General features: G+C 37.2%; 2 protein-coding genes across 2 annotated transcripts; both read right to left on the bottom strand.

Moving 5' to 3' along the window:
• Nucleotides 1-9088: 9088 nt before the first annotated feature.
• Nucleotides 9089-11437, bottom strand: LOC103440131 (short-chain dehydrogenase TIC 32, chloroplastic-like). The gene is made up of 8 exons (XM_029106170.2): nucleotides 11243-11437; nucleotides 10887-11118; nucleotides 10721-10797; nucleotides 10255-10408; nucleotides 10029-10107; nucleotides 9799-9883; nucleotides 9530-9576; nucleotides 9089-9395 (listed from the first exon to the last, which is right to left on the bottom strand). Exons 1-8 carry the CDS (start codon nucleotides 11346-11348, stop codon nucleotides 9237-9239), a joined length of 939 nt encoding a protein of 312 aa, XP_028962003.1. The 5' UTR covers nucleotides 11349-11437; the 3' UTR covers nucleotides 9089-9236.
• A 2039-nt stretch (nucleotides 11438-13476) lies between these two features.
• Nucleotides 13477-21322, bottom strand: LOC108172643 (uncharacterized). Its single transcript, XM_070825484.1, has 9 exons — nucleotides 21227-21322; nucleotides 20500-20550; nucleotides 19867-19917; nucleotides 14982-15140; nucleotides 14823-14912; nucleotides 14481-14594; nucleotides 13991-14350; nucleotides 13784-13881; nucleotides 13477-13701 (listed from the first exon to the last, which is right to left on the bottom strand). Exons 6-8 carry the CDS (start codon nucleotides 14592-14594, stop codon nucleotides 13804-13806), a joined length of 552 nt encoding a protein of 183 aa, XP_070681585.1. The 5' UTR covers nucleotides 14823-14912; nucleotides 14982-15140; nucleotides 19867-19917; nucleotides 20500-20550; nucleotides 21227-21322; the 3' UTR covers nucleotides 13477-13701; nucleotides 13784-13803.
• Between the last annotated feature and the right edge of the window lie 236 nt (nucleotides 21323-21558).

Raw genomic sequence — 21558 nt, 5'->3', positions numbered from 1 at the left:
GACCTTGTGGCCTTGGCTTGGATAGGTTACAGTCCGAGAAATATTCGCCGGTCACCCCCTTGACTTGGGGATGCAGTGCCGCGTAGCACGTCGTTGCTGCTCCCTGTAATCAACGAAGTTAATAAACTACACGACATTCTACGTTTACACGACTATTTGAAAGTTCATCATATTTCGAATTACTCAAATTCGCTTGGTATGTTGTTTGCTCTAGAGGTTCAAGCAGATGTAACTTACCTGCTGAACATTTTTAAGCACAGTTCTACCAAGCACATTAACAAGCCCTGCATCAAACCAGAAAGCCAAACGTCTGATTATCCGAAACTAAGCACGTAGATAATGAATATGTAAATTTGAGATTTGTAGATTGACGTCAATTTTGGTTCGGTTTAAACTTTAAACATACACTGAATACAAAGCCTCCTCAACAAGCGATAGTATGCAGTTTATATCGGAATACATTTAAATAAGACTAACATAGTTGGTTTTGTGAAGTGATTTACCGTTAATAATGCTGTAATAACGAAACAGATTGGTAACAATTGCACCAGGGTGAAGCGAGTTTGCGGTTATATCTGCTCCTTCTTCCTGTTGGACAATCACAAATAACAGAGTTCACTCAATACACCATGACTGCCATAAACATAAAATAAGGTAATGTGTGTTTATCTCTACATACAAAAGTACAGACGTATTTTCAGAATCACGATTCTGCTGATTTAACGTTGCGGATTACCTTTAAGCGTCTTGCAAGCTCATTAGCATGCAAAATGTTAGCAAGCTTTGATTGGCCATATGCACGAAAGCTGCTGTACCTGCAGATGGGCAGTCACAAAATCGGATTGGACTTGTATATCTCCCTCCATTCAGCATACGCTATAATGAAGGAAGCAAACCGAAAACAAATATACTACGTGACTAACTTGTGCAGAAGTATTGATATGGCATCAAAATCCAATTCCAAACTTTCTTGCTTAAGCTCCACCCGCTTTTAATCAAAATCCTATGTGTGGCTCATGCGCTAACACGCATATAATACTATCTAAATATCTAATAACTAAGAATTATCCCAATGTTACCCTGCTTGGTCGTTAATTTTATCAAAACGAATTCCTTCAGGATACGGGTTGCGGTGAGCTTCTGAGGACACATTTATGATTCTCCCTTCTTTGCCGCTTTTGCGTGCTGTTTTCTTCATAGTATCAAACAAAAGATTTGTCAAAAGAAAATGACCTGAAAAATCAGGAAAATAACCAAATAGATACAAATCAACTCTCCCGAATCAAAGAAGGATGAAAGGTTAGCTGAGTTTATTGATGCATATGCTCCGACACCAAGAGATATAAGTTCTAAAACTAGATTGGCGACAGATTAAACTAGAAGAAACATTCAGTTAATTAGAACAACTTAACCAAAAATACTTTTTAAACTGTCAATGGCGTTCTGAGATTCATACAGCTGACTCTACTTAGTGCGATAAGGGTTGGCTGCTGTTGTTGTTGTTGTTTGTACTTTAAACTGTCAGTTTTACAGAGTAACAAATGCTACATACCTACGTGGTTTGTGGCGAACTGAAGTTCGATCTTGTCCTTCGAAGGCGTGAAAGGGGTTCCCATAACTCCTGCATTGTTACTTATGAAAAGACGAGTATTATTACCTAAAGTGGATTTTATGAACAAAGCCTCTTCAAGAACTTGTACCGTTTCTGTCCATTTCTTACATTAGGATGTTAAGAGGAAGACCGGAGGAATTGAAATCCGATGCGAATTTCCTAACGGATGATAACGAACTGAGATCCAATTCCATGGCATCAACTTTGGCACTGGGGATTGCCTTCACTATTTGTTCTCTTGCATCTTTACCGGCTGCCATGTTCCTCACTGCCATAACCACATGGGCGCCACGCAGTGCAAGAACACGTGCAGTTTCGGTGCCAATACCACTAGATGCTCCTGCAACGTGGATATGCAGAACCAAAGAAAATTTTCCCATAAGAACAAATAATAATAGTTGAAAAAAAAAGTAGAAGAAGCAAACGAAAACTCCCTCGCCTGTAACAATTGATAAATTCTGGTGAGTTAGTTTGGTTCCTGGAGGCAGACAAGAAAATGAAAACAGAGAAAACAAAATCGGGGGAGGGAATGTGAAAGGTTTCTTATCTGTGAAGTAATCACAGATATTTCAATAAATATCAACTTAGGATATTTCCTTACAAGCTAATCTAGAGCAATCTCAGCCCTTGATTCAAAACAAAGATCTAAAGCATACACTTGTCTTATGAGACTAGACATACACTTTTCTATTGATTTCTTCCTTCTTAAACACTTGAACAAAAACTGAATTCTATTTAATTCCAACACTCCCCTTTAAATGAATTCTGGTTTTGATCCCAAGCATTCCTCTGAGATAGACAAACCTTTCCCTCGGTAGAGCTTTGGTGAAGATGTCGGCCATTTGATCCTGTGATTTGCAGTAGATCAGTTCAATGGTATTCTCCTGCAAGGCTTCCCTTATGAAGTGAAACTTCCTTTTGATATGCTTGGTTTTCTGATGAAAAATAGGATTCTTGGTCATAGCTATTGCTGATGTGTTGTCACACATAAGTGGTGAAGCATCCACTTGCATTTCACCAAAATCCTTTAACACAAACCTCAACCATATAGCTTGGGAGGTAGCCATTGCAGCACTCACATACTCTGCTTCAGCCGTAGACAATGCAACACTTTGTTGCTTGACAGAAGCCCAAGAAAATATCCCAGAACCGAATGTAAATGCATATCCTGAGGTACTTCTCATGTCATCTTCACTGCCACCCCAATCGCTGTCACAGAAGCCTACCAGAATTGCTTTTTCTCCCTTTTCATATTTGATTCCATAATCCAAGGTCCTTGAGATATACCTTAGTACTCTCTTAGCAGTTCCCATGTGAATTCTCGTGGGATTATGCATAAACCTTGATAAGAGACTGGCTGCATACATAATGTCAGGTCTTGTAGCAGTCAAATAAAGCAGACTTCCAACCATCCTTCGGTATAAGCATTCATCAGCAGATTCAGAACCATCCACTTTACAAAGTTTCTCATTCGTGATCAATGGTGTTGCCACAGATTTGCATCCTTTCAGATTGAATCTTTCAAGCAGTGATTGTGCATACTTCTGTTGATGTATGAAAATCCCAGTAGTTTCTTGTATTACTCCAATTCCCAAGAAGTGATGCAACAAGCCAAGATCCGACATCTCATATTGTCTCATCATTTCCCTTCTGAATTCTTCAATCATTTCTTCACAATTACCAGTAAAGACCACATCATCAACATATATAGACACAATAAGCATCTCAGAGTTCTCACCAGTTTTTGTATATAATGTTGCTTCACTAGGACTTTTGTTAAATCCACTCTTGCTGAAATAGGAGTCTATCTCATTGTACCAAGCCCTGGGGGCTTGTTTGAGTCCATACAGTGCTTTGTTTAACTTGTAGACCTTCTCTTCTTTATTTGGCATTTCAAATCCTTGTGGTTGATCCACATACACTTCTTCCTCCAAAATGCCATTTAGAAAAGCTGATTTGACATCTAACTGGTGAAGTTTCCATCCCTTTTGGGCAGCAAGAGCAATCAAGGTTCTAATGGTGTCTAACCTTGCCACTGGGGCAAAGGTTTCATTGAAATCTACCCCAGGTTGTTGTGAGTAGCCCTTGGCAACTAATCTTGCTTTGTTCTTCTGTATTGATCCATCCAAATTCAGTTTGATCTTGTAAATCCATTTCACACCTATCACAGGTTTATCACTCGGTCTATTTACCAATTTCCAAGTAGAGTTTTTTTCAATCATGGCAATTTCTTCACTCATTGCTTTCTGCCAGGATTGATCCTTCTCAGCTTCTTCAAAACTCTCAGGTTCAACAACACAATAGTTACACACTGCATAGATCTCATTTAAACTCCTCATTCTCGATGGAGTTGTTTCAGGAGAGGAATCCTGTAATTCTTGTCCTTTTGCATTTGAAGTAGAGGACTGAGATCCTTGTGTTGGAGTTGAAAAATCAGTTTGACTCTCATCTTGTATAACAGGTTCATTCACATTTTGCACTTCAGCTTGTGCTTCTTCCATTGCTAGTGGAAATGAGATAGTGTCTATGTTATTGGTTTCCCAATTCCATGCTTCATTCTCCTTGAACACCACATCCCTTGAGAGAATCACTTTACGTGACTCAATATTGTAGAGCCTATAGCCCTTTTCACAACTTCCATAACCTACAAGGACACACTTGACACTATTGATCTCAAGCTTGTGTCGTAGTTGAGATGGTATCTGTGCATAGCAGATTGATCCGAACACCTTCAAGTGCTTCACACTTGGTTTTCTGCCACTAAATGCCTCAAACGGTGTTTTCTTCTCAAGTGCTTTAGTTGGACACCTGTTTAGGAGATACACAGATGTATTGACAGCTTCACCCCAAAAAGAAAGTGGCATTTTCTTATCATGGAGCATTGACTTGGTCATTTCAACCACGATCCTGTTCTTCCTCTCAGCCACACCATTCTGTTGTGGTGTGTAGGCCACTGTCAATTGCTTCTGTAATCCTGCTCCTTCACAGAATTCTTGGAACTCAAGTGAAGTGAATTCACCACCTCTGTCGCTTCTTAGTCTTTTGATCTTGAGACCACTCTGAAGTTCAACCATCATTTTGAATTTCTTGAAGATTGAAAAGACTTCACTCTTGTTTCTCATAAGATATACCCAAACCCTCCTAGTGCAGTCATCAATGAATAGCAGAAAATATCTGTTCCCACTGAGTGTAGGTGTCTTCATTGGACCACACACATCTGTATGTATGAGTTCTAGAGGTTGACTTGCTCTCCATGCACTTCCAGTTTCAAAAGAGTCCCTGTGATGCTTCCCCAGTATGCAACCTTCACACGGTTCTTTAGTCTCTTGTAACTCAGGAAGACCAGTCACCATTTGTAGTTTCTCCAATCTCTTTAAACTGTGAAAGTTGAGATGTCCGAACCTCTTATGCCATCACCAAGAGTTTTCTGCAACACTTGCTTTTAGAGCAATTGAATCATTGTAATCTAGCATAAGTGGAAAGCTTTTGTTTTCTGTCATGCCAACTTGTGTTACCAAGTTTTGGAGGCTTCTGTCATCAAAGATCTCCACCATATTGTCTCCAAAAAGTAAGAAGTAACCATGAGCAATCATCTGTCCCACACTAAGGAGATTCTCATCAAGACCTGGTACAAGTATTACATCCTTGATGAATCTTCTTCCACCCTTTGTCTCTAGAACAAGAGTTCCTTTTCCAGTAGCTTCCACTAGTTGTCCATTCCCCATTTTAACTCTGCAATTGAAGCTTCTGTCAATGTTGATCAGTAAGGATTCATATGCAGTCATGTGATTACTGCATCCACTGTCAATATACCAGATTCCTTTCTTGTTTTCAGTTTTTGCAACACTACAAGCATAAAAGACATTTACTTCCTCTTCTTCTGCTCTATGTGCATAGTTGACAACTTGGTTCCTTCTTGGATTGCAATCTTTTGCTAGATGGCCAAATCTGTCACACTTGGTGCATTTGGGTTTTCCCTTGAACCAGCAAACACCATAGTGTAATTTGTCACAGATTTTACACTTGGTTTTGGTAGACTCACTACTAGATTTTGATTTTGATTGTGAAGTATGGTTGTTGTCCCATTTCTTCCCTTTTCCTTTCCATAATTTCTTTTGATTTGAGTTGCTCCCCTGACCCCTGTAACTGCTATCTCTCTCAGTCACACTTAGACTAGTAAAAGCCTTTTCAGCTAAGTTTTCAGAATGCATATTTAACCTCTGCTCATAGCCTTTCAATGTACCAATCACTTCTTGAACCTCAATGGAGTCAAGGTCTTTAGTTTCTTCTATAATAGATGCAATGGAATCATAAGATTTAGGCAAGCTAATAAGTATCTTTTGCACTAATCTTTGATTTGTCAGTTCTTCACCAAGAGTTTTCATTTGATTCACAATATCAGTCAATCTTGTTAAATAAACAGATAGAGCTTCACCATCATTCATCCTAGTGTACTCAAAATCTCTTCTTAAACATTGTAGTTTGACAGACCTAACCTTTTTATCACCACGAAATTCTTGTTGAAGAACATCCCATGCAGTCTTGGAGGTTTCAAAGTTTGAGATTCGAGGAAAGATCTCATCAGACACTGCCCCTTGAATGATACCAAGAGCTTTTGCATCTCTTGTTTCATTAACTTTCATTGCTATCTTCCTCACAGACTGTTGATCTTCATCGCTAGAATCATTTTCAGTTTCTACAGTTTCATAACCCTTGTCCACCAAATTCCAGAGATCATGTGATTTGAATATGGTCTTCATCTTGATGGACCAAAAATCGTAGTTGATCCCATTGAAAATAGGAGCCCTCAGATCTCCTCCACTGCTCGAAGTAACCATGTGAGGCTTTGTAAGAACAGATGAGATTTTCACGATCTGGGTATGTTTTTCCCCTTTTCTTTTCAGAGATACGAAGCACACACACAAAACGCCCAGTCCTGAATTTGATCAGAACCTAAGCTCTGAGGCCATGATAAATTCTGGTGAGTTAGTTTGGTTCCTGGAGGCAGACAAGAAAATGAAAACAGAGAAAACAAAATCGGGGGAGGGAATGTGAAAGGTTTCTTATCTGTGAAGTAATCACAGATATTTCAATAAATATCAACTTAGGATATTTCCTTACAAGCTAATCTAGAGCAATCTCAGCCCTTGATTCAAAACAAAGATCTAAAGCATACACTTGTCTTATGAGACTAGACATACACTTTTCTATTGATTTCTTCCTTCTTAAACACTTGAACAAAAACTGAATTCTATTTAATTCCAACAACAATGGCGGTGAGACCAGTGGCATCAATCCCTTCAGTAACTTCCTCTGCTGTGGAAGATGATGAGAACCCAGATGGCCCTTTCCTTCTCAAGAACGACATCTTCTTCTCCTCTCTCCCTCTCTCCCTCTCCCTCCCTTTCTCCCTCTGCACGCAAAGAGAAGGGAAAGTCTCGAAGTGCTGTTTTTAGTGACAGTTTTGGTGAAGTGTTATTTTCTTTGCTTTGGTGGTGGGTGCCTCGGTGGATCCTCTATAGCCCATGTTGTCTTTCGTGTCTAATTTTTGGACACAAAGTTTGGAAATGTCGATTTAATTAGCACAACTATCATCATCTTATTCAAGAATTTATTATTCACGAGTTGACTTATTTGGGTTTATCTCGTAATTTGGATTTAATTTTGTTTTGCAAACTCCACCGTCTTGTACAATGTTTCTAGTTATTGACATAGCTTGTTGAAATTGTTTGGCATTGTGACATTTTTAATAGGTTGAACCTGGTTATGTTCGGCTTAGTTTATCCTCAAAATTGAAAACTAAACTAATAAGATTTATTCGGTTTGCCTCGTTCCAATTCTTGTTAAAATGTTTTAGAACAAACAAACCAAACCGAAGACCCGAACTAGTTCAGTTTCAATTTGGGACTTCGCGGTTTTAAACTCTGGGTCAATCGAGCTCAATTTATAGGGACATGTTAACAATTCAATACTAACCACACCAATACTATTCCACAGCTTGCATCTTAACATCATAGTACGACATGTGTAATATTTTATTACAAAATGCTTGATGAAATTAACTGTAAAATTCTTAGATATCAATTATATTTAATTTAGTCAGGTTTTTGATGCAAGAATTTACATTATTGAGCAAAAAAAAAAAAAAAAAGAGGATATAATAGTAAGTACACTATTAAAAAAAACATCTATAAAAACAGATAAAATAAAGATTCTGTTTTTGTTCCCTCTTACTTAGGGGTGAAAGTTGTTGTGTTTGGCTCATACATTTGTGAGTAATTATGAGTCATGTGTTGACAACAATTGAAGACATGATGACTACCACAAGCAAAGTTATACTTTATAGACTAGGTATAGACTTTGGTGCATGCTAAGTATGCTAGATGATGATTATGTCATGTTAACTTAAGACTTTTTGGTCTTGGTTGTTGGCATAGTTGCTAGTATATGCCTATAACTAGATGCAATGTTTGTGCATTTAGTAATGCTTAGAAAGTGGGAAGGTAAGCATCATAGAAGCATCCAAGGAGAGAGCATTAGGCTCTCTCATGGGAAAGGTTGAACATGGGTTGAGAGAAAATCAAGAGAGCTAGAGTGAAAAGTATTCTAATGAAAGAACTCTTGGGGTAGAGTGAGGCTCCTGGGAAAATTCTATGAGTGGGTGTGCAAGGGATTTGGGATTGAGTTATGTTGATTTAACTCATGTGTACTTGTACTGTTATTCATAGTGAAGAGCAATATCTCTTCGGGGACGTAAGCATGTTTTTGTTGAATCTCGTAAATTTCTCGGTGACTTTATTTCTTATATTTTATTCTGTTCAACTGAGTGTGATTTGGTGAGGTTGTAATCTGAATCTCGTTTCCGCATTAACGAACGGGCCAAGGCACAACAAAAGTTTGATTGAAAATTTCCAATCTAAATCGAAAATTTCTATTCTTAGTTTGAATATTTTCGATTCTGAAATTTTTTGATCACATCTGAATATACCTATTAGATCCGAAATTTCTCAAACTTAGTACTATATATATATATATATATATAGCATGCATATTCTTATTTTATCATGTTTATTCTTAATTTTAGATATTCTTCATTTCATATTGTATTTTAATCATACTATTATATATTAAAAATGACATAGCTTGTTGAAATTGTTCCGCCTTGTGATATTTTCAGTAGGTTGGACATCTATGTTTAACATAGTATAATGCTGTCTTGCACTACCTGTTTTGTTGTATCATCGTCATTATGTATGTAGTGTACATCATCACTCAAGTGTAACGAAGAAATCTTACTGCATGGTTCTCTCTTTTACTTCTTCAACTTCTCTGGTCTTTTCGTAACGAATATCAAGTGAATTTGTCATCAGTCCATCAATAAGCACCCGAACAACGGCATTTTGTTTCGAAGATGAAATTCCTAAACTTGATACAAGATATCAAACGAAAAGTAATCTCGAATCAAAACGACAAGGGTTCGAGCAGAAAAAAGGAGTTTATTCACCACAAACCACCACCACTAAGCATGATCCCAACAAGTGAGATCGGCTATATAAATCTTAGAACAGAACAGCGCAAAGCGCATTCTTTTAAGTCTTTATATAGAGTTTAAGTTTTTAGAAGATCATTTAGTCAAATCCATGCTGTAATCCCATAGTTTCTTTGCCATCTCCGCATCTTGACCTTGTCGACTTGGCTTGGATAGGTTACTGTCCCGAAAATATTCGCCCGTCACCCCCTTGACTTGTGGATGCAGTGCCACATAGCACGTCGTTGCCGCTCCCTGTAATAGACAAAGTTAATAAACAACACGACATTCTACGTTTAAACGACTATTTGAAAGTTCATCATATTTCAAATTACTCAAATTCGCTTGGTATGTTGTTTGCTCTAGAGGTTCATGCAGATGTAACTTACCTGCTTAACATTTTTAAGCACAGCTCTACCAAGCACCTTAACAAGCCCTGCATCAAACCAGAAAACCAAACGTCTGATTATCCGAAACTAAGCACATAGATAGTGAATGTGTAAATTTGAGATTTGTAGATAGACGTCAATTTTGGTTCGGTTTAAACTTTAAACATACACTGAACACAAAGCCTCTTCAACAAGCGATAGTATGCAGTTTATATCCGAATTCTACATTTAAATAAGACTCCCTTAGTTGGTTTAGCGAAGTGATTTACCGTTAATAGCACTGTTATAACGAAACAGATTGGTAACAATTGCACCAGGGTGAAGCGAGTTTGCAGTTATATCAGCTCCTTCTTCCTGTTGAACAATCACAAATAACGGAGTTCAATCAACACACAATGTGTGTTTATCTCTGCACATAAAAGTACAGACATAGTGAACCGATGTATGCAAGCGGGTATTTTCAGAATCACGATTCTGCTGGTTTAACGTTGCTGATTACCTTTAAGCGTCTTGCAAGCTCATTAGCGTGCAAAATGTTAGCAAGCTTCGATTGGCAATATGCACGAAAGTTGCTGTACCTGCAGATAGGCAGAAGTACTGATATGGCATCAAAATCCAAATCCAAACTTATTTGTTGCGTAAGCTCCTTCCGTATTTAATCAAAATTTTATGCATGACTCTTGCGGTAACACGTAACTAATAACTAAGAATCATCTCAATGTTACCCTTGTTGGTCGTTAATTTTATCAAAACGAATTCCTTCAGGATACGGGTAGCGGTGACCTTCTGAGGACACATTTACGATTCTCCCTTCTTTGCCGCTTTTGCGTGCTGTTTTCTTCATAGTATCCAACAAAAGATTTGTCAAAAGAAAATGACCTGCAGAATCAGGAACAAAACCAAAAAGATACAAATTAACCCCTCCGAATCAAAGAATTATGAACGGTTGGCCAAGTTTATCGATGCATATGCTCCGACACCGACTGTTAAAAGAAGGTCTAAAACTAGATTGGCTACAGTTAAACTGGAAGTAACATTCAGTCAATTAGGGCATCTTAACCAACAATACTTTCGTAAAATGTCACTGGCGTTCTAAGATTCATACTGCCGACCCCACTAAGTGAAAAATGATTAGTTGTTGTTGTTTGTACTTTAAACTTTCGGTTTTACTGAGTAACAAATGCAACATACCTACGTGGTTTGTCGCGAACTGAAGTTCGATCTTGTCTTTAGAAAGCGTGAAAGGGGTTGCCACTCCTGCATTGTTACTTATGAAAAGACAAGCTATTATTACCGGAGGTGGATTTTACGAACTAAGCCTATTCAAGAACTTGAAACATTTTTGTCCATTACTTACATTAGGATGTTAAGAGGAAGACCAGAGGAATTGAAATCCGAGGCGAATTTCCTAACGGATGATAACGAACTGAGATCCAATTCCATGGCATCAACTTTGGCACTGGGAATTGCCTTCACTATTTGTTCTCTTGCATCTTTACCGGCAGCCATGTTCCTCACTGCCATAACCACATGGGCGCCACGCAGTGCAAGAACGCGTGCAGTTTCGGTGCCAATACCACTAGATGCTCCTGCAACATCAATATGCAGAACCAAAGAGCATGTTCCCATAAGAACAAGGAAAAATAGTTGAAGAAAGTATACCATCTGCATATCAAACTTAAAGAAAGAAGCAGCAAATAGAAGTTCCCTCACCTGTAACAATGGCGGTGAGACCAGTGGCATCAATCCCTTGAGTAACTTCTTCTGCTGTGGAAGATGATGAGAACCCAGATGGCCCCCTTCTTCTGAAGCACCACATCTTCTTCTTCTCTCTCCCTCTGCAGCAAAGAGATGGGAAAGTCTCAAAGTGTAGTTTATAGTGACAGTTAGTTGAAGTGTTCTTTTCTTTTCTCTTTCGTGTCTAATTTATGGACACAAAGTTTGGAAAGGTCAATTTAATTAGCACAATAATCATCATCTTATTCACTAATTTGTTGTTCACGATTTCACTTATTTGGGTTTATCTTGTAATTTGGATTTGATTTTTTTGAGCAAACTCCACCGTCTTGTACACTGTTTCTAGTTGTGGACATAGCATCTTCTTTTTTTTTTTTTTTTTTTTTTTTTTAACAAGCGACATCATCTACACTCAAGGGAAGAAGTTGAGTTTAGCCTCACAATGAACTGGCAATAATATGGTTTAAATTCGCCTTTGGCGAGAATCGAACCTAAGATCTCACTTACAAACGAAAAGAAATATCACTAGACCGTAGTACTAGTGGCAATTGTGGACATAGCTTGTTGAAATTGTTTGGTATCGTATCATTTTCAGTAGGTTGGAATTCTTTATTTCATATTATGTGTTTTTTTTTTTTTGAACAATTGATATTATCTACACTAAGGGGAGGGAGTGGATTTAACCTCACAATGGGCTAGCAATAATATGGTTCAAATTCACCTTTGATGAGAATCGAATGTAAGACCTCTCACTTACCAGTGATGAGGAATATCACTAGACCGTATCATATTATGTGTTTTAATCATGCTATTATATATTAAAAACGAAGAGTACATATTATCATACGTACTATTTTATCTTGTCTAATATGATTTTACGTCATACACACCTGTGATGACATGCAAATATCACAAAAATTTGGAAAAAAAATAATTGAATAGTGGATATATAAAAATTTGAAAATTTCCAAAGTCTTGCAAAAATATAAGAGATCCGAATTATGAGATAAAACGATTTCAAAATTTTTCATAAATTCCGATTTTCGAATTAGAACTATAATTTGATTTCGAAATTTTTTAAATTAAAATTGGAATGCTTTTTTCCGATCCGATCCCACCTAAAATCAGTGCCATGCATGAAATATATGACAAAGGTGAAGAGTCCACGAAAATAAAACAAACGAGGAGAAAAATCACTGTGGGCGTGGCCTATTTTACCAAAACCTCACCCAACCCACGTGATACTGGGCATCTCACTACCCGAGCCGCCCAAACACTAGCCGGGCCGATCACCTCCTCCATCCAAGTCCGAAAGGTCCGAAACCCTAACTACTAGCACGTGCGAGGGCGCCTCCTTCTTTGATGGAGTCACGTGCCGGAAACAACCGCGCAGAGACTCCAAATCGTGATATAGCTGGAAGAAGTAGTTTGTTTCTAGACTAACTCTTGGTGGAATGTAAATGGAGAGTTGTAATTTCTTTACAAAGGCTGGTGCATAGTGGTCAGTATAAGCAGTGTAGAAAATAAATAGAAGATATGGCTAGGACTGCCACACCTGGGGTTATTGGTTCTGTGGGTTGCATGTGTGGTAGTTCAAGCTAAGATGATATAGGAGTCTCCGTTGTGTTTCTCTTTTGACTCCCTCCTGAATTTCCTTATGTTTTGTGCAATTAGATGAAATCTTACATCTGGCTTCAAACTGCTGATGGCTCCATCCAACAAGTAGAAGAAGAGGTTGCCATGTTTTGTCCCATGATATGCTTGTAGTTTCCTTTTCTGTTCTTACATGATATTATTTTCCAGTTGACAATCAACGGTGAAAATCTTATGTCACTACAAAAAAACTTGCTAAATACGATGCTAAAAACTCGTCGTGTTAAGTCATGAAAGCGTCGTTTATGCGTTTTAACGACGCTCATGCGACACTTGTGATTGCGTCGCAACAAACCCATGTCGCAAAAGTTTTCACAACTTATTGCGACACATTTCAAGCGTCGCGAAGTTCTTTTACGACAGCTTTGCGACACAATAGTTAGCGTCGCAATGGCTTTGATGGTGGAATTAAACAAAATATTTGGGACATGTTTGACACGTCGTAAGTGCTTTTATCCCTACAATTTTTTTGTTATAAATACAAAATGGTTGGAAATGATATTTGTTCAATGAAAGATTAGTTTGCAATTTATAATCTTATTCACAATCATCCCAAGTTCAAAAGTAAAATAATATATGAATCAAAGAACTATGCTTTTAGAATTCCTAATAACATTGAAAGTACACCATCCGCATATCCCAATACATATAATCCTACTAGAGTCAAATATATATAATCTCGTCTCAAAAGTTATGAACATAATTTTTTTTTTCAAATATGCTCCAACATATTCAAGAGTTTAATTATGATCAAGACTCTTCATCACAATCTCCATGCAAACCTGAAAAATAAGAATTACACAGCCATCAATAACATGTGTCAATTAAAAGTTTAATCTTTAGTATAATGTTTTCTTTACAAACCTTTTATGAAGCAATTGTTTCTATGGTTCTGGTTCTAACTGAGGTTGTTGCTCATTACTCCCATATGTTTCTTGTAGATGGCTTGATGTATTTGGAGCCTATATTTAACACCAACACGACAAATAGAAATCAAAATTGCTCAAATTTTCACACTAATTTATTCTAATAAATTGAAAAGAGAACAAAATCACATTCGAATGTATATACCTGTCCACTTCCACTTGGTGATGTGTTAACATGGAAACCAATATGAGTCATCACGAGATGGAGTTTCGAACTGACTTCACTATACTTGGATCGGAGATCTTCAATTTCAGATTCATGCTTAGCCTTAAGATCATCTATCTTAGTCTTATATTGTCTTTCTACCTCTTCTCGTATGGTGTCCTCATTAACATTGGAAGATCTTGAACTTTGACAAAACACTTGAGATGGAGTTATACCTGTTCCATACATGCGAACACGTCCATATGCATCAGGTCCCATAACTCTAGTAAACACCTCATCTCGATAATCCTCGTCTTGCTCATGCTCTTCCCTTTCTTCCAAGCATTGATTAAATTGATTCTACAAAACATGACCCAACCAATTCAAATGACCAAAAGATAAAAATAATGCACAACCCAACTAATCAAAACGATGTGAATATGCAAAGTTTTACTTTGAGTGAAAAATATATAACCTAACTGATACTTACAATAATGTGGCCACTTTCCTCATCGAAAAGGTCTCTGTCATCATTCTTTGTTTTCTTTGTTCTTGTTTTTATAAACATGCTCAACCGATCCGTTTTCTCTCCCTTCTCTCTCATCTTAAGAGCACACAATGTTTAATCAAGTTAGTAATGAAAATTGTTAAATGGAGAAAATAAAAACTTTCCAGCATTTCCATCATGCCGTATTCAAATTGGACCTGGTACAAATGATACCATTCCAGTTTTCCAGCATGGTTTATATATATACATCCCCTGCTTCTATTAGTATTATTCCTATTGTTAATTATTATCACTTATTACTCACTGCAAAACTAGTGTTCTGACCTCATGTTTCAATTGAGCAAATGAAGTACGACCAGTCCGATGAGGAGCACCTCCATGTGCACGATTAGCCTTATTTGCCTCAGAATATTCCTACACATGTTTAAAGCAACCATAATTCATCACTATTATAAACTTAAAATGTAATTTTTCCTAATTTACCTTTATATTAGGGAGGCCCCAATACTTTACTAGTGTCTTCCATTGATCTGTAGTGACTTGAGGAGGAGTGAAGGATAATCGTTGTTCATCGGTCAAGTATGCGTCATACCATCTTTGCTTAACCCGACACTTCCAATCCCTCCATCTATTGCCAATAACCTTTAAGCAATGAAATTTATATGCATCAGGGACATCTGTGTTATCCTGCAATTATTAGATGATAACTATTAATGAAATGAAGACTTGTGCATCTGAGTAAAATTAGTAAATTTTGTAAGTGTTGTTTACCGTGACTTCTTTCCAAATATCATCTAATACATGATCAGGCATTTCAGTCCATGAAACATATGTTAGAGGAACCCTTTGACCATTTCTTGCTATAATTCCAAGTTGTCCACTAAACCTGGTTGCATTTTCTTTGATTGGCTTCCATTTAGAATCAAAATCAATATGAACTTTTGTTCCAGTTCCCCATTCTGAGATAGAAAGAGCAGCTCCTCGACCCTTCCTAATACCTTCAGATTGATTTTCACCTATAAATTATTCATTATAAGCAAAATATAATTTGAATGATTGAATAAAAAACTAGAAAAATTAATGGTCCTTTAGCACAAACCTGTTTTATTTAATGGAGTTGCCAAAGGCTCATCCCCACAACTAGAGGCAGATGGATTTTGTTGTAGTTGTGTCTCTAATTGAGACTGTGTGCGCCTTGTAATTGGTGGCTGTTGTTGAGTTTGATTCAATGTGATATGCTGAGATGGCCTAGATAACCGAGGTTGACTCGAACTTTGTCCACACTGCTGAGATGGTCGTGCTTGTGACCTACCCATTTTAGCTCTCATTGGAGATGGGGGAATCAATTCCTCCATTGCTTTGCCTCTTCCCCTCTTTGGTGCCATTTTCTGTTGCACTAAAAAAATTAGTACACACACGATGAATCATCATAAAAGATTGATGTAAATAATTCATAATATGTAACCGAGTACCTACCAAGTACCTTATCAAATGCTACTCCCTGTGCACGATTATTAATCTAACATATTTATATATAAGCTATTTTAAGAAGACATGCATTGATAAACATAGTCAATTAGAAGTAATAAAGTAACTAATATAATCAGAATTTCCAAAATAGTGTCACATGATAACAAGAATTTCCAAGATAATCACTAACTAATACACTATATGGCCAATCATTCTTCCATCTCATTTTCAGGAGGATCATCAACTTCTTCAACATTTGTGTCTACGGTTGCTCCATCCACTCCTTCCCTGACCCAACCAACATCTTCATCATTCATAAATACAGTTTCATCCAATTGTTGGGGTGCATAGAGCTCTACTTGAGGCACTATTGTTGGGGTGTGGGAAGAATCCTTTGAACGCATATCAAATATATCTCTTACAGTCACATTAACAACAACATGCCAATCTGAATCAATTGGATCCTGTATGTAACAAACTTGCTTTGCATCTCGTGCTAAAATGAAAGGCTCGTCCCCTACAACATTATCTTTGTATAACAGATGATTAAAATTCACTAATGTGAATCTAAACTCATCTTCTTTCATTCCACCAATTGCATCAACCCAATCGCACTTGAACAAAACAAATTTCAAGGCATTGGTATATCGGATTTCAACCACATCTTTCAACACTCCATAATAGGTGACATCACCTGAGCAAGGCCTTTTGTCCTTAACAGTAGCATAGCTCATAGTGTCTGCTTTCGATACAACACCAGAATTTTGAGTGGTTCTACTTTTTTCGCTTTCTTTCGTACGAAATTTGGAGCCATTAATGACATAACCTTTATATCTTCGTGCAAATTGGTCAGGACCATTAGCCAAAGTGATGATGTCTTCAGAAAATACTTCATTATTAGTTAGCCGCTGTGTATCAACCTATATAATATCATTATTATAAAGAAGTCAGAGAGAAGAAAATTTTAATTTGATTGGCCTACATTAAATTTATAGATCTAATGATTGTAAGTACTTACATAATTTTTAAACCATATGTGAAATGTCTCAGTGTGAACTCTTCTGATATAATGACTTGTTTTACGAGGCATTTCCAATGCAAGTATTTCAAGGTGTTGGCTGTGTATATGAGATTTGTTCAGAAAGAAGTGAATTAAGAAGCATTCAAAGTAATAAATATAATTGTGCTTTCACTTACTTTCGAAATGGTGTGATAGCATCTGTGTTGACTAGCACGTGCCTATGTACTTGTGTCCATGTAACTTCATCTAGACGTATTTTAACTCCTTTGGTGAGCGGACGACCATAGTCACTACCACCATCATCATTACGAGTTGGACGAGTAAGCTTTGTTTCTACTTCATTCAAATATCGGGCACAAAAAGTCATGCATTCTTCCATTAAGCGACCCTTGGCAATGGAGGCCTCAGGATGCGCACGATTACGCACATAACACTTCAGTGTTAATAAGTACCTATGTGTATTATAATTAAAATATAATCTAATGAAAGTAGTTAATGTAATAAAAATTACAACTACAATTTTACTAACCTCTCAATAGGATACATCCATCTAAATTGGACAGCCCCAGCAACCAATGCTTCCTCAGCTAGATGGATAGGCAAATGTTCCATTACGTCAAAGAAAGACATTGGAAAAATCTTCTCAAAATGGCAAAGTGTATGCACAATTCGCTCTTGAATATGTTCCAGATCAGACTGCACGTTCACTTTCGAGCAAAGTTGTCTGAAGAAATTAGTGAACTCAATCAATGCTTCAACAACATTCTTAGGCAATGCTCTGCGTGCTGCTATAGGAAGTAATTGTTGCATTAATATATGATGATCATGACTCTTAAGACCCCAAATACTCCGCTCCTTCATGTGTACATGTCGAGAAATATTAGAAGCATAACCATCTGGAACCTTTACTTGCATCAAGACTTTTAAGAACACATCTTTATTGTCTTTAGTCATAGTAAAACAACTAGGAGCTAAGTATGCCTTATTAGAACCTCGTTGCTAAGGGTGCAATGGTTTTCTAATGCCCATTTCTTCTAAGTCACGTCGAGCTTTCAAATTGTCCTTAGTTTTTTTAGCAACACCCAATATTGTCCAAAGGATATTTTCACAACAATTCTTTTCAATGTGCATGACATCGAGATTGTGACGAATCAAATTATGCTCCCAATACGGTAACTCAAAAAATATGCTTTTTTTCTTCCAAAATGATCGATGATTATTACTCCCAACTTCATCTCTTTTCCTCTTTCTAAGATCATCTTTCTTATACTCTGTAAGTACTCCTAGCAACTGTCTTTTCACATCAATACCTGAAATTTTTTGTGGAGCACGTCCCCATTCTCGTGTGCCATCAAAAGACACTTTATCTCTTCGAAACTTATGACTTGTAGGTAAAAATCGACGGTGACCTGTGTAACAATACTTTCTTCCGTAAGTTAACCAACGAGACCGAGTGTTTGTATTGCAACAAGGACATGCTTTTTCACCTCTAGTGCTCCACCCTGATAAGTTCCCATATGCCGGAAAGTCATTGATAGTCCAAAGTAATGTAGCATGTAGTTTAAACATTTGATTCATCGAGGCATCATAAGTAAGTACACCTTCTTGCCATAATTCCTTTAACTCGTCAATCAGTGGTTGTAAATATACATCAATCTTATTACCAGGTCCATGCGGGCCATCTATCAGAATAGACAAGATATAGAATGGTTGCTTCATGCACATCCATGGTGGCAAATTATATGGCATTAGAATAACAGGCCATGTACTGTGAGGTTTGAACATTGTTCTAAATGGGCTGAAACCATCTGATGCTAGACCAAGTCTGACATTACGAATTCCACTAGTAAAATCTGGATACTTAGCATCAAAAGCTTTCCATGCAGGTGTATCAGCAAGGTGCCTTAGCACACCATCATTAATACGCTCCTCAGCATGCCATTTCATAAGCGAAGCAGTTTTGGATGACATAAAAAGTCTTTGCAATCTTGGCTTCAATGGAAAATATCTTACTTGTTGAGCAGGTATTTTTCTATCCCCACTCACACCATTGTTAATTTGGCCTTCAAATTTCTTGTATCTGGATGTGTGGCAGATGCCACATGATTCAAGCTCCTTATCCTCATTTTTAAACAACATACAATGATTAGGACATGCATCCCATGTCTCGTATGTGAAGCCCAGGTCCTCCGTAATCTTTCGAGCATCATTATAAGAGTCTGGTACGTCTATATTGGGAAAAACTTCTTTCAGAAAATTTAACAAGATTGTCATTTCCATCCACCAAGTACCTTTATGTGTAATAGCCGAACAATGAATGACAATTTAGTAAACTTTTCACACCCCGAATACAAAGGACATTCTGCATCTTGTAGCAATTTGAAGTACTTTCTAGTTTCATCATTTGGCCCCTCACTGTGTTCATTTTCTGTTGACTGATCATTCTCCATATTAGGATCCACATTTGAATGGCCAAATGCCTCTTATACCATTCCAAACATATCATCAACAAAAGCTGATGGAGTGTTATTCCCAATACCTTGTTCTGAATATAATGGTTGGTTTGTTTCTCCATGATGAATCCAATTTCTATAATTTGGCATAAACCCATCAACTATTATATGAGCTTTTGCTACTTCCCTTGTAACAAAGTACCGATTGTAACATTTTTTGCAAGGACAATAAATCCTTGTATGACCCTTGTTGTTATAAAATGCAAACTCCAAAAAATGTTCAAGCCCATAGTTAAATTGGTCAGATGACCTGTCATTTAAATCTATCCAACTCTTGTCCATACCTAATGTCATCCGAAAATAATACAAAGAAAGTAAGTAAAATTAATCAAAAATTTATTTAAAAGGAGGATATAAAACATACCGAACTAAGCACCCTTGATCTGATCTCTATAGTTAATCCAAAATATTTGAACTACAAAAGAAATGTCAAACACTAAGCAATATGAGATAAGTTGTCAATCCAAACTATTCCAAAAACAGTATTCTACTTTAACACAAAAGAATATGCATTAACGCATGATAATGTGTGAGCTCGGAATAGGCGATACACATACAGAGTTATCTCAACATTCATAATGATAATACTAGTTATTAAAAAAATAAATAATAAAGGGAAGCAATTGAGTTTTAAAAGGTGGGCTTATATAATATGAGTTGAATGGGTAATTAGACAAACTCTAGGTCTGCCATCAACTATCACTTAAAAATTAGATAAACTCACTACTAATCCCCATCATTCACCTACCTAACACATGAACTAGCTAGGAATGGGTAATTAACAATCCAAACGGTCATATTCTTGGGTAGCAAATACGAAATACATATCCAATTCTTCATTCAATGTATCCTCTGAACTTTGGGCAACTTTGACTTTTGCATATGATACTCAAAGAAAATATATCCAGAATTTCAAGGAGTGTCACAAATAAGAGATTACTCCAAGGTAAACTTTTAGTCAGCACACAAAAAAACAATCCTACATCATCCACTTTACCTTGTGCGAGGGCCTTCTCCAAGATCTTCCCAATCTATGGAAAAGCAACGCCTGTAAAAGGTACACTCTAATCATTCACCATATTTTTAAGGAAGAAGAAGAAGCCAAATATATTGTTGCAAATGCCAACAAAATTACAAAAACAAAAAACAAAAAACAAAAATTGGGCAAGATGTCCACGAATTAAAAATAAAGGCACATAGAAAATCAAGAAGCACAATCCCCCTAAAGATAAAGTATCTGCAAAGACACCAAATATTTATCAAGAAGCACAATCCCCCTAAAAATCAATTACTATTTGTGCTGTAAACATATTAAGAAAACAGGGTTTGTTTTTAACTAAAATTTTCTATTTGTGCTGTAAACATATTAAGAAAACCTGCAGCCCAGAACGCAGGCGTTGTCCAGTCCAAACTAATAATTGGAACCGAAAACAGTTGAGGGAGAAAACTAAGGCTGAGGGAGAGAACTAAGCAAGACTTATGGAATCACTTAGCAATCAAAGACGTGGGTTGGGGTTTAACAAGGTACTGAGGAAGATGATCAAACCGATTCTGAGCAGAATGGGTGGAAAAAAGAAAGACATCCCAATCCCGGATGCCAAAGACCCTAGGTTTTGGAAGACATTTAGCAGATATGTGCACCTTTAACAGAAACCTTATAAATCACTTAGCAAGACTTATGGAATCAAAAAAGAAAGAAGATGGAGATGGTTGTAGTGGCTTACCTGAACTCTGATTGTGCTCCGTAACTCTGATACAACTCCATAATTTTCGATTGAATCTTTGAGAGAAAAGGAAAAGGAAACGGAAACGGTTGAGGGAGAGCACTAAGGCTGCGTTGGGAAAAAGAAAAAAGGAGCGCGCGCGCTCATACCCTAAGCGCCCAATTTGTTCCCGCTCAAACTCTATCCGTCGTTAGGGGCGTCGCAAACAATATGTTTAAGACGACATATATTTCTATTTGCGACATTATTAGCGACGTTACTTATAGTGGTGTCGCAAATATTTTCGCGCTAACAAATACCGCGCTAATTTCCTTTTATTTGCGACGATAGTG

The sequence above is a fragment of the Malus domestica genome, chromosome 07, assembly GCF_042453785.1.
Source record: "Malus domestica chromosome 07, GDT2T_hap1".
NCBI classification, from domain to species: Eukaryota; Viridiplantae; Streptophyta; class Magnoliopsida; order Rosales; family Rosaceae; genus Malus; species Malus domestica.
This window is presented reverse-complemented; position numbering and strand designations above follow the sequence as displayed.

What these genes read in the sequence shown, in the direction of transcription:
- LOC103440131 (XM_029106170.2), bottom strand. Translation starts at nt 11,348, where the DNA reads ATGTGGTGCTTCAGAAGAAGGGGGCCATCTGGGTTCTCATCATCTTCC. An exon ending in AAAATTAACGACCAACAAGG is followed by an intron (nt 10,108 to 10,254) that starts GTAACATTGAGA and finishes GCCTATCTGCAG; the next exon opens with GTACAGCAACTTTCGTGCAT. An exon ending in TTATAACAGTGCTATTAACG is followed by an intron (nt 9,577 to 9,798) that starts GTAAATCACTTC and finishes GGTTTGATGCAG; the next exon opens with GGCTTGTTAAGGTGCTTGGT.
- LOC108172643 (XM_070825484.1), bottom strand. Translation starts at nt 14,594, where the DNA reads ATGAGAGAGAAGGGAGAGAAAACGGATCGGTTGAGCATGTTTATAAAA. An exon ending in AGGAAAGTGGCCACATTATT is followed by an intron (nt 14,351 to 14,480) that starts GTAAGTATCAGT and finishes CATGTTTTGTAG; the next exon opens with AATCAATTTAATCAATGCTT. An exon ending in CACCAAGTGGAAGTGGACAG is followed by an intron (nt 13,882 to 13,990) that starts GTATATACATTC and finishes TGTTAAATATAG; the next exon opens with GCTCCAAATACATCAAGCCA.